The sequence below is a fragment of the Vanellus vanellus genome (genome assembly GCF_965231255.1).
Source record: "Vanellus vanellus genome assembly, chromosome: Z".
NCBI classification, from domain to species: Eukaryota; Metazoa; Chordata; class Aves; order Charadriiformes; family Charadriidae; genus Vanellus; species Vanellus vanellus.
The window spans coordinates 60,423,774-60,438,786 of record NC_138908.1 but is presented as its reverse complement, the minus strand read 5'-3'; the positions used below and the strand labels follow the sequence as shown (position 1 = coordinate 60,438,786).

The 15,013-nt window shown below is 41.2% G+C and overlaps 1 protein-coding gene across 1 annotated transcript; it reads right to left on the bottom strand.

Annotated features, from left to right (window-relative positions):
* Window positions 1–2,811: 2,811 nt before the first annotated feature.
* Window positions 2,812–14,940, bottom strand: UTP15 (UTP15 small subunit processome component). The gene is made up of 12 exons (XM_082497413.1): window positions 14,704–14,940; window positions 14,064–14,156; window positions 13,795–13,979; window positions 12,455–12,633; window positions 10,364–10,489; window positions 9,601–9,736; window positions 8,356–8,440; window positions 5,651–5,800; window positions 5,370–5,471; window positions 5,037–5,170; window positions 3,960–4,018; window positions 2,812–3,466 (listed from the first exon to the last, which is right to left on the bottom strand). Exons 1-12 carry the CDS (start codon window positions 14,791–14,793, stop codon window positions 3,237–3,239), a joined length of 1,569 nt encoding a protein of 522 aa, XP_082353539.1. The 5' UTR covers window positions 14,794–14,940; the 3' UTR covers window positions 2,812–3,236.
* Between the last annotated feature and the right edge of the window lie 73 nt (window positions 14,941–15,013).

Below are 15,013 nucleotides of genomic sequence, written 5' to 3'. Positions count from 1 at the left end.
CTAGATCAGGTTGCTTTGAGCCCCATCCAACCTGAACTTGAATGTTTCCAGGGATGGGGCATCTACCACCTCTCTGAGCAACCCGACCAGAATTTCACCACCCTCATCCTAAAGAATTTCTTCCTTCTATCTAGTCTAAATCTACCCTACCTTAGTTTAAAACTATTACTCCTTGTCCTATCACTGCAGGCCCTACTAAAAGGTCTGTGCCCATCTTTCTTACAGGCCCTCTTTAAGTATTGAAAGGCCACAACAGAGTCTCCCTGGAGCCTTCTCTTGAAGGCTGAACAACCCCAACTCAGCCTGTCCTCATAGAAGTGCTCCAGCCCTCTGATCATCTTGGTGGCCCTCTTCTGGGCCCACTCCAGCAGGTTCTTGTTTCTTATGTTGAGGACTGCAGAACTGGATGCAGTACCAGAGCAGAGTAGAGGAGCAGAATCACTTCCCTTGACCTGCTGGCCACACTTCTTTTGATGCAGCCAAAAGTTGTGACAAGGCAGAGTTGGCTTTCTGGGCTGTAAGCACCCATTGTCGGCTCATGTCCAGCTTTTCATCCACCAGTACCCCCAAGTCCTTCTCAGCAGGACTGCTCTCAATCCCTTCATCACCCAGCCCACATTCATACTGGGTGCTGCCCCAACCCACATGCAGGACCCCCTCATGAGGTTTACACGGGCCCTCTTCTCAAGCTTGTCCAGGTCCCTCTGGATGGCATCCCATCCCTCAGGCATGTCAACCACTCCACTCAGCTTGGTGTCATCTGCAAATTTGCTGAGGGTCTGCTTGATCCTGCCGTCTACATCACTGATGGAGATCTTAAACAGTACTGGTCCCTTTACGGACCCCCGAGGGACACCATTTGTCACCGATCTCCATCTGGACATTGAGCTGTTGACCACTATCCTCGGGATGCGACCATCCAACCAATTCCTCATCCACCCAACAGTCCATCCATCAAATCCATTCCTCTCTGAGATCAAACTAATCAGCAATTTTTAACTTCTTCCTTTGGTTCTGCTAGCCACACACCAAACTTTGAGGCACTACAATGGATCATACTTTAGACATAAGTATTGTCCATAAGAACTAAGAACGTGTTTGATGTCAAGGTCAGTGGTTCTCAAGCTATGGAAAACTGGGCTGCTAAGAGAAATGTTCACCTTAAACTCCAAGCACTACTGAAGGGTCATGGAATAAGGAGGCTCTATGAACCCCCACCCCAAAAATCCACTTTGTGTGAAGTGTCCTAAGAGATACTGCCTGATTAAGTCACACAATTAAAAATAGCACACATATTTCCTAAAAGACAAAAGTAAGCTCAGGTCTATTAGCAGAAATAAAAGGAAAATAGTAAGTAAGCAGCAAGGAAACTAAAAGTTTAAAGTTTGCATGAACACTCTCCTCATTATTACCTATTATCATCCTAAGTTTTTGTCCTGGTTTGAACAAACTAATTTATCTTCTAATACTTGGGAAGATAGCATTTTTTGGAAGACTCGTGTCTGAATTTGTGAAAATACTTTATAGCCAGCTGTGGTGGGTGGGCTTCAAGGTCCCAGTGTTTTCAAGTTAGCCAGGTGCAGGGATGAGGAGGAGCGAGACCTGAGCACTTGACCCAAGCTGGCCAACAGATTATTTCATACTATGAACGTCACATTCAATATGAATTAGAAAGTTTGCTGAGGACTTCTCTCTCTTCCTTGATGGCTGCCATCCTGAGAACCTTTTGCCCTGATGCCAGACCCCTGAGCCCTTTCCTTCCTCCCAAAGCCACCACGCTCGCAGTGTCCCATGTTTACTGTCCACTGCTGGGAGTGCACAGCTTCCTACGGATAGAATTGGCTGAGTATAATCTTTGCATATTCTGTATTGGTATTGGGATCAATATTGGTTCTTTAGTGCTATTAATGTTAATTATCTAATCTCATTCTATTAAGTATGTTCATATTTCAACCCCCGTGTTTCCTTGTTTTTTCCCCCAATTCCCCTTCCCGGGTGGGGAGGGGTCATCGGGTGATAGAATGATTGTCTAAATGACAATAAACTGTTATGGGTTTCTCAACCAGAACAGTCTTCAAAAACAGCAAATCCCAGTAAAACAGGAACATATATTGGTCACCTATTAATTTAAAGGCAGACCACTCCACACTTTTCAGTCAAAGATTGCTAAGATTTTAGGTAGAACTTGGAAAATAGTTCTAGTTATTTCTACCACTGATGCCCACCTTTCACTGCCAAACTTGAGCAAATTCCCTTTGCAGGAAATTCACATTATATCTCAAATAAATTCCAGGCCTGGGGGAAAATGCAAGTCACAGAAAATAGGTTAAGGCCAAAGTTCTACCCTACTGTCATCCTGTATGTGTTGAGCAGCCTTTGGCACATCTGTCTTTCCAAAGTAAACCATCCTTCTCCAGCACTGCTTGAAGTTAAAAGAAACCATTGCCCCACCATTCAAACACACACTGATAACAATTGTAGAGTCAAACCGCACCTACTGTACATTGAAAGTGATAGAATTACACAAAAATTGAGTTTCTTTACTTAACTGAGGATTTTCTCACTGGCATGCAGTTTACTTACTCGCTACCTTAATTTAATTTGAATTTATTTCCCTTTAGAAGTAAGAATTATCTATTTTCTAGAGAACCATAATTCATAAATGTATAAGCAACATTTAAAAAATTAAACTAAAATTTTTCCATATACATTAGCGTGCAGTTGTTTTCTTGAGTAATTTTGCTGTTTCCTATGAATTCATGGATGTCTGAAATGGAGATGAAGCAACACATGTAGTCAAGTTTTATCAAATGCATACGTGGTTTTATTCCAACGTCCAAGTATGAGGGATGGGATATTAACCTTAAATAAGGACGACACAACATTAGACAAATCTCAATTATTTTCTGGTAAATAAAAACTGAAAACAGTTGACTGTTTCTCTAAACCAAATAATGACTTAGTACTGGATGCACAAAACACTCTTTAAAAGTTATATAACTTTGGAATAAAACTTTAAAATTCAATTGTTTGAAAAATATTGCATGGAAATATCTTGAAATCGCCGTTCTTTCTCTGTCCTCGGTAATTCAGCCTATTCAGAAACACAGTTTTGAAGACAGGACTTCAACATAGAGGGGCTTATTTTGAAAGTCACTATTATAAAAAGTTATCAGGAGAACAGGTCATGTATTTCAAGTCCACGTTATTTTTGTCACAATTTGTTGTGAAGGTTATCAGTCAGTATTATTCGTATTTGTTTCAATGGTCTCTTTAAGACCATTACTTTTATTCTCTTCTAGATAAGTAGCTCCTTTCTTAGTAAAAGTAGCAAACAGCGTATCCATCATTCCCAAAACTTCTAGTAGTTCCTCTTGATAGTCAATCTCTTTTCCTATGGCTTCCTGAAGCTTCAAGAATTGTCTGTCAACAATTGCTGACTGCCCAACCACAGGCTGATAAATGTCTGTAAAGAAAAAACATCACTTAAGAATCCACATATCTATAAAACCATGAAAATTGTATGAGTAAGACGCATTTAAGCAGTCTGGCATAAGTCCAGCATTGTGGATAAATAAGACAACTTCAGTGGTGTTCTGAAAACTGTTAATTATTGGTATATACTCAGTAACAAGTCAAACTAACAGAAACAGAAGTTTTTACAACTCAAATACTACTTTTACTTCAATGGAGAAGCAGAAGGCACTTGTACTATATAAGTATAGACACATGAAGTATCAAAGATACTTAAGAGATCATGAGGAGCTTCCTGCAGCCAGTGCAAATCAGATACTGACTGTGGTAAAAGTTATCTGGCAATGTCTCTTTTTGGATCATTCTCTTAACCCTGAGTTCATACTTATAAACAAACCCATAAAGGTTTGGTTTCTTAAGACTGTAGCACTTTTATTTCCAAGCTAGCTATATGGCTTTGAGAATCTTTTTTGTGTTCTACTTACCAGTGATCATATCTGCAACAGTCACCAGTACCGCAGTAAATCTAGGCTCAATCACACGCCTGCAAAATTAGAAGACCGCCCAATTTTACTGGTTTTGCCAACAGCCCTCCTTCTCCCACCAACAAGCAGCGTTGTCATATAGGCTTACAGACATTTTCTTCATGAAGAGTACCCCCTGTACTCAGCATTGGTGAGGCCCCACCTCGAGTACTGCGTTCAATTTTGGGCCCCTCACTACAAGAAGGACATTGAGCTGTTGGAGCGTGTCCAGAGAAAGGCTACAAAGCTGGTGAGGGGTCTGGAGGACAAATGTTTAGCCTGGAGAAGAGGAGGCTGAGGGGAGACCTTATGACTCTCTACAACTACCTAAAAGGAGGTTGCAGAGAGGTGGGGGCTGACCTCTTCTCCCTGGTGACAAGTGATAGGACGAGAGGAAATGGGTTCAAGTTATGTCAGGGCAGGTTTAGATTGGATATTAGGAAACATTTTTTCACTGAAAGGATTATTAAACATTGGAATAGGCTGCCCAGGGAGGTGGTGGATTCGCCACCCCTGCAGGTGTTTAAAAAAAGGGTAGGTGTGGCACTTGAGGACATGGTTTAGAAGTGGTTTTGTCAGGGTAGGTTAATGGCTGGACTTGATGATCTTAAAGGTCCCTTCTAACCTCAGCAATTCTAAGATTCTATGATCACAGAACAGCAGAGATGTGAGTCAAAAAAAGCTACATATGTGGTATTTACCCTCCTCCTTTCAGGAAGGCAGGGGGGGCTAGAGGACTGGCAAAAAGCTCAGGTACACGTAGACACAAGTTTCATCGAGGAGACAGAAAATAACAGACTAAGGGTAGAATGCCTGGCAAAGAAGTAAAATATGCTCTCTCACACTATCAGCAAAATTGTTTTGTGCTAACAAGCAAGCTATTTCAGTACTATCCCAGACCATGTTATCAGAAAGTAGAAGGCATGTGAGATTTCAAGAGTACCAGTGTTACACCCATGATCTGTTGAGACTGTGGCAAAAGCTATTAAGGAATACAGGTCTCAAAATAGTGAGAGAGAACTAAGGTTAAAATCATACCTTGCCACAAAGGTAAGAAGGAGATTAATTTGTTTCTCGTCTCGGCCTGCAAGTGCGCTCCTCAGTGTTCCTCTGCGATGCAGTTCCTGCATGACTGCAACCGTAACTTCAGGAGTATAAAGCCTGATGGGTGGCTGGACATAAGCAGAGTTTAGTACCAAAGCAACATCTTAACACACAAAACAGGGCTGATATCAGCAAAACCAAAACGGAAACCACACAAGTTTGATTCCTTTCTAGTTATAGACTGAAATAAAATTAGTTCGACATACAGAAAAAATCCAAGTCAGATGACAGCACACATCTCTGATGAGACAAAAAACAATGCCTTACCTCCAGTACTGCATCAAGAGCCTTGGAAGACTGAAAGCTCTTCAGCAGCTTGTCATATTTCCTCAAAACACGTTTTACAGGTTTACTGACACAAAAATCTTCCTAGCAGTGAAAGAGAAGTTCAGAATAAGACAGACATGCACACAATGAATTACATATATTACCATGAACAATCTTGTATGTCTTTGTATCTTCCCTCCCTTCCCTTTCTTTAACTTAGCGCACTCAAAAAAAAAAATTTTGAGGAGTGCCTCAGTATACATTTTCTAAGCCCCCTGTACCTGTTTAGGCATGTAAGTTCTTCCTTTCACATGGGTTCTATATGCTGGTTGTCTCTTCTTTTCAGACTTTTCTTTTCTTTCTTCAGGTTTTCTGTGTTTAACATTTAGGACCCCATTGGTCATGCCTACAACTATGGTTTCATCTTCAGGCTAAAATGAAGAAATCACAAAGTTAGCAACCTAGTGTTTTATTTGATGATGCATGCTCTACCATGAAGATTTTTAAATATTTATTCTTCATTGTGGGGACTGAGGCAAAAGAAGGGTTAAGTGTGGTAGAACTAATAGGGAGGAATAAGCAGCTGCAGCACTGTTCTGGCAGACGATGAAGTTGTGTGAAGCTACTCCCTAGATAAGGAGGTGCTGCTCACACAGAAGAGAGATTACCTTTTCAGTGCGAACATGATCTTTCAGAGTACGCTATGGTGTAAACAAGTAAAGTGGAAAATTACTGGCCTTGGTAGAAAAGTACATAAAGAGCATGCTTGCTTAATAAAGCTGATTTCGATCCTGCATATTGGAGTCCATGCCCCTTCATCTCCGACACTTCATGACGAGGCTCTAATCACAGTACCGTAGAATAACTTAAGTTAGAAGGCACCTCTATGAGGGTCTGTGGTCAAATACCTTGTTCAAAACATGGACAAATTCAAGGCTATGATCGTAAGCAACGTTATCCATTTAATAAACCTTTAACAAAATCCTAGAGGGACTAAAGCTTGACTACTGAATCAAGCTCTAATATGCTTTAACATCGTTCTGTATGTATAATCTATGACGGGTTTGGGTTTTTTTCAATGGTGTACAACTGCGTTTTGCTACTGCATGCCATACAGCAGACATGAACACCACCTATGAGAAAGCTATCATGGAACAGCAGGATTCTGACAAACAAGTGAAAGTCGTTCAAAATACCAGTCATTGGTATAAATTTCACCTACATAACAAAGGTTGCGTGTATTTGATGCTAAACATTGTAATTTTAAATGATGCACTGGAGAAAAACACTGACTTCACATATAAAACTGTAAGTTCTGGCCTGTTAACAGATAATTCTATGAAAACATTAAACATTAGCTGAACGCTCAATAGTTGGTAAGAAAAAAAAAAAAAAGCGTTAGGAATTACTACAGAAGAAGTAAAAACTAGAAAGTCATCATGCCACTGAATCCATTGTTTACCCACACCTTAAATCCTACACGAGTCATTCTCAAAGAACAGTAGCAAATTCAGACTAAAAGAATAAAGAAACACCAAGAAGAATCAAAGATTGGCTTGATTTGAGACAGAACTCTTCAGCATGGGAAAGATAACTGAGGAGGGATACTACAAAAGCCTACAGAATTATTACAGGTATGGATGGAGATGTCTCATCAATGTCTTGTTTAGGGGAATCAAATAAAGCTAATGAAGGTTCAAACTGAACAAAAGGAGGCAATTCTTCACACAGCAAGTAGCAGAAATGTGGAACTCCTTGTCAAGGAATCTACTGAAGGTTAAAAGTTTGTCCAAGCTCAAGGAGAGACTGAACAGGTTTATGTAAGAGAAATTCTTTGAATTGCACAGACTGAATTACACTCTGTTGAGCTAATTTCTCATCTGAAAATGCGAGTTTGGGAGAATATCAGGAAACTTATCTATACACTTGCCCTGTTTTTCATTTTCCATATGCATCTGCTTATGGCAACAGTCAGAAGCAGCATCTGGAATTAGACTAGCCGCTGGTTTGACTCGGCAGAGCCAGTCTTATGTTCTCATATGACCATTTAAAACTCAAGGGCTTTAGTCAAAAAGAAACAAAAGATTATGTTTCAAAAGATACACAGCTCCAGAGATGCCAAATTACAGGTATTGCACATTTTGCAGCTGCTGTAGAGGCCTGAAGGGTATTTTGGTTCTGTACTCTTCTCCTCAACCAAAATAATTCAAAACTCATTTAGCTCTACTCCCTAGGGAGCAAGGTGGGAAACGAAGGAAGACACCCCCTCCTCACAGGCATTCCCCTAAGTTCCAGAAGGGCAGGACAATAGTAAAGTAGCAAGGGTAGTGAAGACTCCTCAGTCCCTTTTACACGTCCTTCAGAGGCTACTTAAGATGGTGACTACATTAAAAAGGGGTGCTAGTGTCCAAATTTCTGGCCAGCAGGTCACTTACCTGTTAGAAATCAAATGTTTCAGAAAGATGAGTCTGTTTTCCGTCTCCAAGACAGTAAGATGCATGCCTTGGCAAACAAGTTTGTTTATGCTCATACCTCACGGCCTTTCCTCTTTTCTTCCTCAGACCAACCTGACACCAACAACTTTTAAGGCAAGTTCACCTTATTCTAAATTTCTCAACAAATGAACTGCTTTTTTCCTTTTATCACTGCCACACAAGAGGACTCACAAGGTTCTTGAAATGCAAAAGATGAGTACAATCTTCTTAAAGTCAAAGGACCTCCCTTCTATACTGTATACTTTCCCTATGATATATACCGTCCTTGATAACTACAGTTTTGCACAGATCTAATCACGTAACGTGGTATCTGAATGTTTAAAACCTCTTAATGCATTTTCTACTCAGGAAGACTATATTCAGTCATCACACCTAGCATGTACAGCATTCTTCTGAAAAACCCAATAGTAATGAAAGCAAAAATGAATTATTTCCATGACTTAAAAGATAGCACTAATTACCTCATCTAGAAAGATTTCTAATGTACTTACTGACAACGCAAGACTGAGGATGGATGTTGCATAGTTAAAGCTGTGGACTACTTTGTAGGAAGTAGTACTGTAAATCTTCACATGCCTGTACAGAAGAGTAATGATTAAAACCTCGTTACTAATGCCTTATTGTACACACCACACAGGAATTTCATCACTCTCAACTTCTATAGATCATTTAAGCAAACTGAGTATTTATACAAAGCATTCTTCAGACTACCACTGAGCTGCTTCGTTATTACCTCTCCTGCAACAGAAAAGTTCTGTTAAAAGATATACAAAAGATATACAAAAGTCAAGAAAGGACTTACCCAAAAAAGATGAAAATGGGGCAAGGACAGAAGAAGAAATTGAAGGCAGATGTAGTGACCATCTGACTTCAGGAATGCTTATTAGGAAACACGAAGACAGCATTTCTTGAAATTTGTTCTTAAAACTTAAATGTCAGATCTATTGACAATTTCTGGAAGTAAATCCAGAGAGATATTCTTGTATATGGCTGCTCTTTAATGATTTGGTTGAAGGTAGGAAATATTAAACTAATGGGAAAACAAAACATTATCTTACAACAATGAACTTTATTGTTGTGAGCACTGAGTGACAAATAGCTGCACAGCTAGTGTGATCCTTCAGCTTGTGCTTTGTAATTGTAAAGCCTGAGGAAGCCCAGGAAGTACAGGAGGGGGGGAAGGAGGAAGAAAACAGACTACTGTCCTTTCAGACCACTTCATATTTCTAATGTGTTTGAGCCAACAGATTGTGTACCAGTACTCAGCAACTCAACCCAACCAAACAAAAAAGCAAGGAGGACATATTTCACCTCTGCACCTTGCGTTCAAAAGGCAACAGCACAGAGACACAAAAACCAGGCTCTTTAAAGGTGAACACCAATACACTTTCAGTTATTTAAACTGTATTAAGGTGAAGTTAAGAAGAGTTACTTTACGGAGACTGCAAAGGTCAATTTAAAGATTTAGAAAAATGAATGCTTATTCAGAAGTTCCCTGTACACGTTCTCAAATGGCACGTGCAACCCTTACTGACATTCAGGCTAATAAGAGGAAAAGGTTAACGTATATCGCAGCATGTACCTTAACCCCAAGACATGTTTTCAAGTAAGTTACATCTCTAACAGTAAGAAGTGTTTAAGCACAAAAAACATGCACAGATTTGATGAATAGTAACTTTCAAAGGAAAAAAAGTCCTAAAGAATTTAAATCACAAAAAGCCACAAAATATACTAACCTGTCCAGGGATCCTGACAATAACCTTTGTCCAGAGCTGTTTAGGCATAAACAAGTTACAGTTTTATGGTGATTTTTAAGTGAAACAAGTAATTGTCCGCCTTTTAGTACATCCCAAACTTTGACATATCGACCTCCTGTGAGAAGGAAGCACACAAAACAGTTTGACATACATACACATTTACGCTTCTCTGCAGAAGTTTTCACAGTGATACAGTGCCTCCTTCGTGACACAGTTTTCTGTACCTACTCACCATCCCCATCCACTATGACTATCTCCTGGGACAAGACACATTACAAGCCTGCTCTTTTTTAGGCCATTCCGCAGGCACAGCTGAATGATACTCCTTACCAAAAAAAGAAATCCAGACACCACTGGGATACAGGACTTCCGATGAAATGGCAAGAAAAGACTAAAAAACTTTGTCACGATTAAGAAAAAGATAGTCTCATCTTTTCAAAATTTCTTAATTATGTTCATGCCTTCACTTTAGCACTCAGCTAATTAAAGTCTGTATATTGTCACTAAAAATGTCCTTTTTTCTTCTTTTGGACCAACTACAAGAAAATCACATCAGAAATAAAAAGACCCCTAACTTCACCCTCCAGATCAACACAGATTCCTGAAGAAGACCTTTGAGAAACCCCTCAGTTACATCACTTACCACTTCATTACCAAATGAAAACACCACACAAGAAAGAAGCAGCTGAACTATTTCCCACAAATCAGGGCCACAGAAACGAAATTTGATTTTATTGAGTACCTGCAGATACCAGAAGCCCACCAGAAGGGAAAAGAAGCACACTCTCCACAGGCTGGCCATGTTCTATTGTCATGACACTGCTTTTTGTTCGTGCATCAAATAGTTTCACAGTGTGATCATAGGAACCTGCAAACACCACCATAATTAGCTTCAGTTTCATAATTTCAATTATTTCAGGAACTAAAACAGCTGCATCCTACAATCTAAAGTATTTTCTGCCAAATGGAAAGTTTTAAACCATACACTTAGAATACCTTGTGGTTTACCTTGGTTAATTTTCAGCCTTCAGGCAACATAAGTCTTCTAATTCTAGCCCTAGCAATGTGTCAGGCCTAAAAAGTAATTTAAGTTTTAATTTCCCTTCCATTAATCAAGTGTATTTATAACAATAAATATCAGGCAACCTGATGAAACCTAGTCTCTTGTGCCTCCAGAAGTAAGGAATACTAGTTTTTTCATAGCAGTTTACCACAGATTAATAGAAAGCTACTGCTAGGAAAACCAAAAGCAACTGGTTTCAAGTAACTCCTCACATGACCTTTCATTTTTGCGTCTGACAGTTTTGGGCTGTACAAACTGCAATAGAACTATCGTCCTCCTCTGTAAACCTAATAAAACACTTCATTCAATCCTAACTAAAGGATACATTCACAGGAGTTTCTTAAAACTTTCAAAGGCCAGTCACAACAGTCCTGTTAGCCCTAACAGGCTAAAGCAAAAAGATGTTAAAAATTAGTTCACTCAAGAATTTCCCTGCAAATATCACTGTCAAGCAAGGAAACAACAAAGTAAGCACTGAGTAGGAAGACAGATCCCCCATGTTTAAAATACAATAAACAAGATTCTACTGTGTCCTCTGCATTCACAGAGCAGTCGATGTTGTCTACCTCGACTTTAGCGAGGCTATTGACACTGTCTCCCATAACATCCTCAAAGGTAAGCTTAGGAAGTGTGGGTTAGATGAGTGGACAGTGAGGTGGACTGAGAACTGGCTGAATGGCAGAACTCAGAGGGTTATAATCAGCGGCACAGAGTCTAGTTGAAGGCCTGTAACTAGCAGTGTTCCCCCGGGGTCAGTATTGGGTCCAGCTTTGTTCAACATATTCATCAAGGACCTGGATGAGGGGACAGAGTGTACCCTCAGTAAGTTTGTAGATGACACAAACCTGGGAAGAGTGGCTGACACAGCAGAAGGCCCTGCAGCCATCCATCGAGACCAGGACAGGCTGGAGAGTTGGGCAGAGAGGAACTTAATGAAGTTCAACAAGGGCAAGTGTAGGGTACTGCACCTGGGGAGGAATAACCCCATGCACTGGTACAGGTTAGGGGTTGACCTGCTGGAAAGCAGCTCTGCGGAGGACTTGGGAGTCCTGGTGGACAACAAGTTGACCATGAGGCAGCAATGTGCCCTTGTGGCCAAGAAGGCCAATAGTATCTCGGAGTGCACTGAAAAGAGCGCAGCCAGCATGTCGAGGGAGGTCATCCTCCCCCTCCACTCTGCCCTGGTGAGGCCACATCTGGAGTACTGCGTCCAGTTCTGGGCTCCCCTGTTCAAGAAAGACAAGGAACTGCTGGAGAGAGTCCAGTGGAGGGCTACAAAGAAGATCAACAGACTGCAGCATCTCTCTTATGAGGAAAGGCTGAGAGACCTGGGTCTGTTTAGCCTAAAGAAGATTAAGAGAGGATCTCATCAATGCTTACAAATATCTAAAGGGCAGGTGTCAAGAGGATGGGGCCAGACTCCTTTCAGTGGTGCCCAGCAACAGGACAGGGGGCAATGGGCACAAACCGGAACACAGGAAATTCCACCTGAATATGAGGAAAAACTTTTTTACTTTGAGGGTGACTGAGCACTGGAACAGGCTGACCAGAGGGGCTGACCAGAGAGGCTGTGGAGTCTGCCTGGATGCATTCCTGTCCAACCTGCTGTAGGTGAACCTGCATTAGCAGAGGGGTTGGACTAGATGATCTCTAGATCTCTCTAGTCCCTTCCAACCCCTACCATTCTGTGATTCTATATCAAAAATTACCTTCCTGCATTTTTTCTTCAATTCAGTCTAAAAGAAGCATATATAAAAAATAAAATCAAACCTGTTATAAAGACATCTGCATTCACTTTACTTGCACAGCCGCATCTCACATAGTCAGTATGTTCACTGTATGAGACGATTTCTGTAGCACTCGGAATATCCCACAGACTTGATGAATAATCATCACCACCAGAAAATATTCGGTATTTATCAGATAGGAAGCCCACTACATGAACAGCTCTAGAAACCAAAGTCCACAATAGCCAAAGTTAAAATACACACTTCTTTCCAGAAGAGTTAGTCTGTACGAAGACCTTATTAAAGTGTTCCCTCTAACTTAAAAGTGCAAAGTGTTTACTGTTGGAAGTTACAAAGCCTCACTTTAGAAGTTAAAAACACTTTAGTTACCATATTTCCAGTCAGAAAAGGATCATGCTGACAGATGCTTAGCTAAGAACTGATGTGATCTGCCTTGAATGTTTTACAGTTCTACTAGATGCTCATTCAAAAGCTGTAAATTCTGCACTTGTTACTTAGAGGTCTGTATACCAGCACTGTCCTTTAGAAAAAGATTATAATAGTGAATTTTAAGCGTGACTAGGTTGGACAGTCTTCTCATCACTTAAAATCACTATTTGAATCTGTATTATCATCATAACATCCCAACAGAGAATGACTTTGACAGAAAATGCAGATACCCTAAATCTTACTACCATTACCCTAGTGGTTAGGATGTAAGATAATACCCAATCCACAAACACAGACCTCAAGTAGAAAAATCTCAAGGTCTGCCTGTGTGCTTTCCAGTGAAAGGGTGTTTGTTGTTGTTGTTCTAGACACATAAAACACGTACTGGTCTTCCATAGCACAGCAATCTGTTTATTCTAAGCATTATCATTGTCTTCTCACCGGTACATCAGAACTCTTCTAACTCCTTCCCCACCTCAAGCCCACCTTGCCATCATGCACTTTTTCTGTTTTTGTTTTTTTTTTTCTTTGGTTTTGTTGGGTTTTTTAAGGGATTCCTGCTCTTCCTGGAGTATTTCTTCACTGTTTTTTTAACAAATTTTTAGAACTCTTTTCCTGCCAGCATCAAAGAAAATGTACTTATCAGTGCCAGATAGTGATAAGACTATGTCTACACTACGTATTAACAGGCACCTACCTGAATTAGAAAATGTATTTATTCTTCCATGTGCTTAATTCATACTTAGAATTTAAAAAAAAATCACTCTAGTTTTGAATTCAATTTAAAAATCTTATTTTTAGTAAGATCTACATGAGACAGTTGTGAGCAACACAGATCAGTATTATTCAGATTTCCAGCAACGTGCAAAGCAGCCATATGTAAATACACCAAACAAGCTTATGCACACAAAGAAAAAAACAACACTGTCTTACTTAGTATGACCATCAAATTGTCTCAGCGGTGCTCTTCCACTAAGGTCAAAGAGGCGAATACTCCCTTCCTCGCTGCCAGCAACGAGCAGATTGCCATCATCTCTGTATGTGGCACAATAAGCAGCATCTTTGAAGCGAGAAAATGTTTTGATTGGTTCCTGAGAGTAACGGCCATAAATGTGGATCTAACAAAAGAAGAAGACATTAAGTTTGCTCACATGATACCAACTGAAGGACAGGAGCATAAAGATCTCGGAAAAGCCACTTACCCTTGAGGAGGCTGTGACAGCATAGTTATATGGAGAAACCGGGGAGAAGTCAATTTTAGTTACTGCACCAAATTCCTTTATCTGAACAGGTGTCTAAAACAATTGTAATGAAGATCATTAAGTACACATAAGCACACCATCAAAAATGAAAACAGCAAAACAAAACCTAGTCTTCCTGCAGAGAGGTCAAAACTCCATTTAGAACCGGATTATTTTTGAAATACAATCTTCTAAGTTTCTCTTCTGCCAGGCTACTCCTGCTCTTATAATTTTTTTTTCCAATTCACGCATTACAACTTACCCATTACGTGTTCTGAGGAAAAAACAACCTTATTCACTCACGAACACTTACAAATACATTAATTGGTCGCACGAAAGTAAAAAAAAAATAATAATATTTTGAGACAGTAACTACGTCCGTTGGGCCAATGTGGGGCACAAGTCAGCCTGGCTTCCCAGGAAGCCGTTTAATAGGCTTCAGGGCAGTATCAAAGACCCCCTTCCAAGCCGAAGCGGCAGGAGCCGACAGGACGGGCACAGAGCAGAGCGCAGATCCCGCGCCAGCCACCCAGTCGCACGGGCCGGGCCGGGCCGCCCCGCTGCCCCACGTCTCCCCGCGCCGCTGAGGGCGGCCTCCTACCTTGTAGCCCCGCCAGTACACCGTGTCCTGCGTGATCCTCTCCCCGAGCTTGGGGAAGGTCTGAACCACCACCGGTTTGTACGTGGCCATGGCCGCCGGGGAGCGGGGGCCGCCAGGCGAGGTGAAGGCCTGCGCGGCGCCTCCTCAGGGAGCAGCGGCCGCCGCCGAGTCGCGCTGCCGCCTGCGGGCGCGGGCAGGCGGGCGGCTCTCCGGGAAGAGACCAGGGAGGGCCGAACCGATCCCCGCCGCCTCAAGGGCCGAGGGCCACGCCGCCGTCAACGCCGCTATGGCGAGCCCCACGCCTGCTTCG

Excerpts from the sequence above, each read along its gene's own strand:
- UTP15 (XM_082497413.1), bottom strand. The coding sequence starts at position 14,793 with ATGGCCACGTACAAACCGGTGGTGGTTCAGACCTTCCCCAAGCTCGGG. Across the intron at positions 13,980-14,063 it reads CTGTCACAGCCTCCTCAAGG|ATCCACATTTATGGCCGTTA; the intron begins GTAAGTGGCTTT and ends TTCTTTTGTTAG. Across the intron at positions 5,472-5,650 it reads GAACTTACATGCCTAAACAG|GAAGATTTTTGTGTCAGTAA; the intron begins GTACAGGGGGCT and ends TTTCACTGCTAG.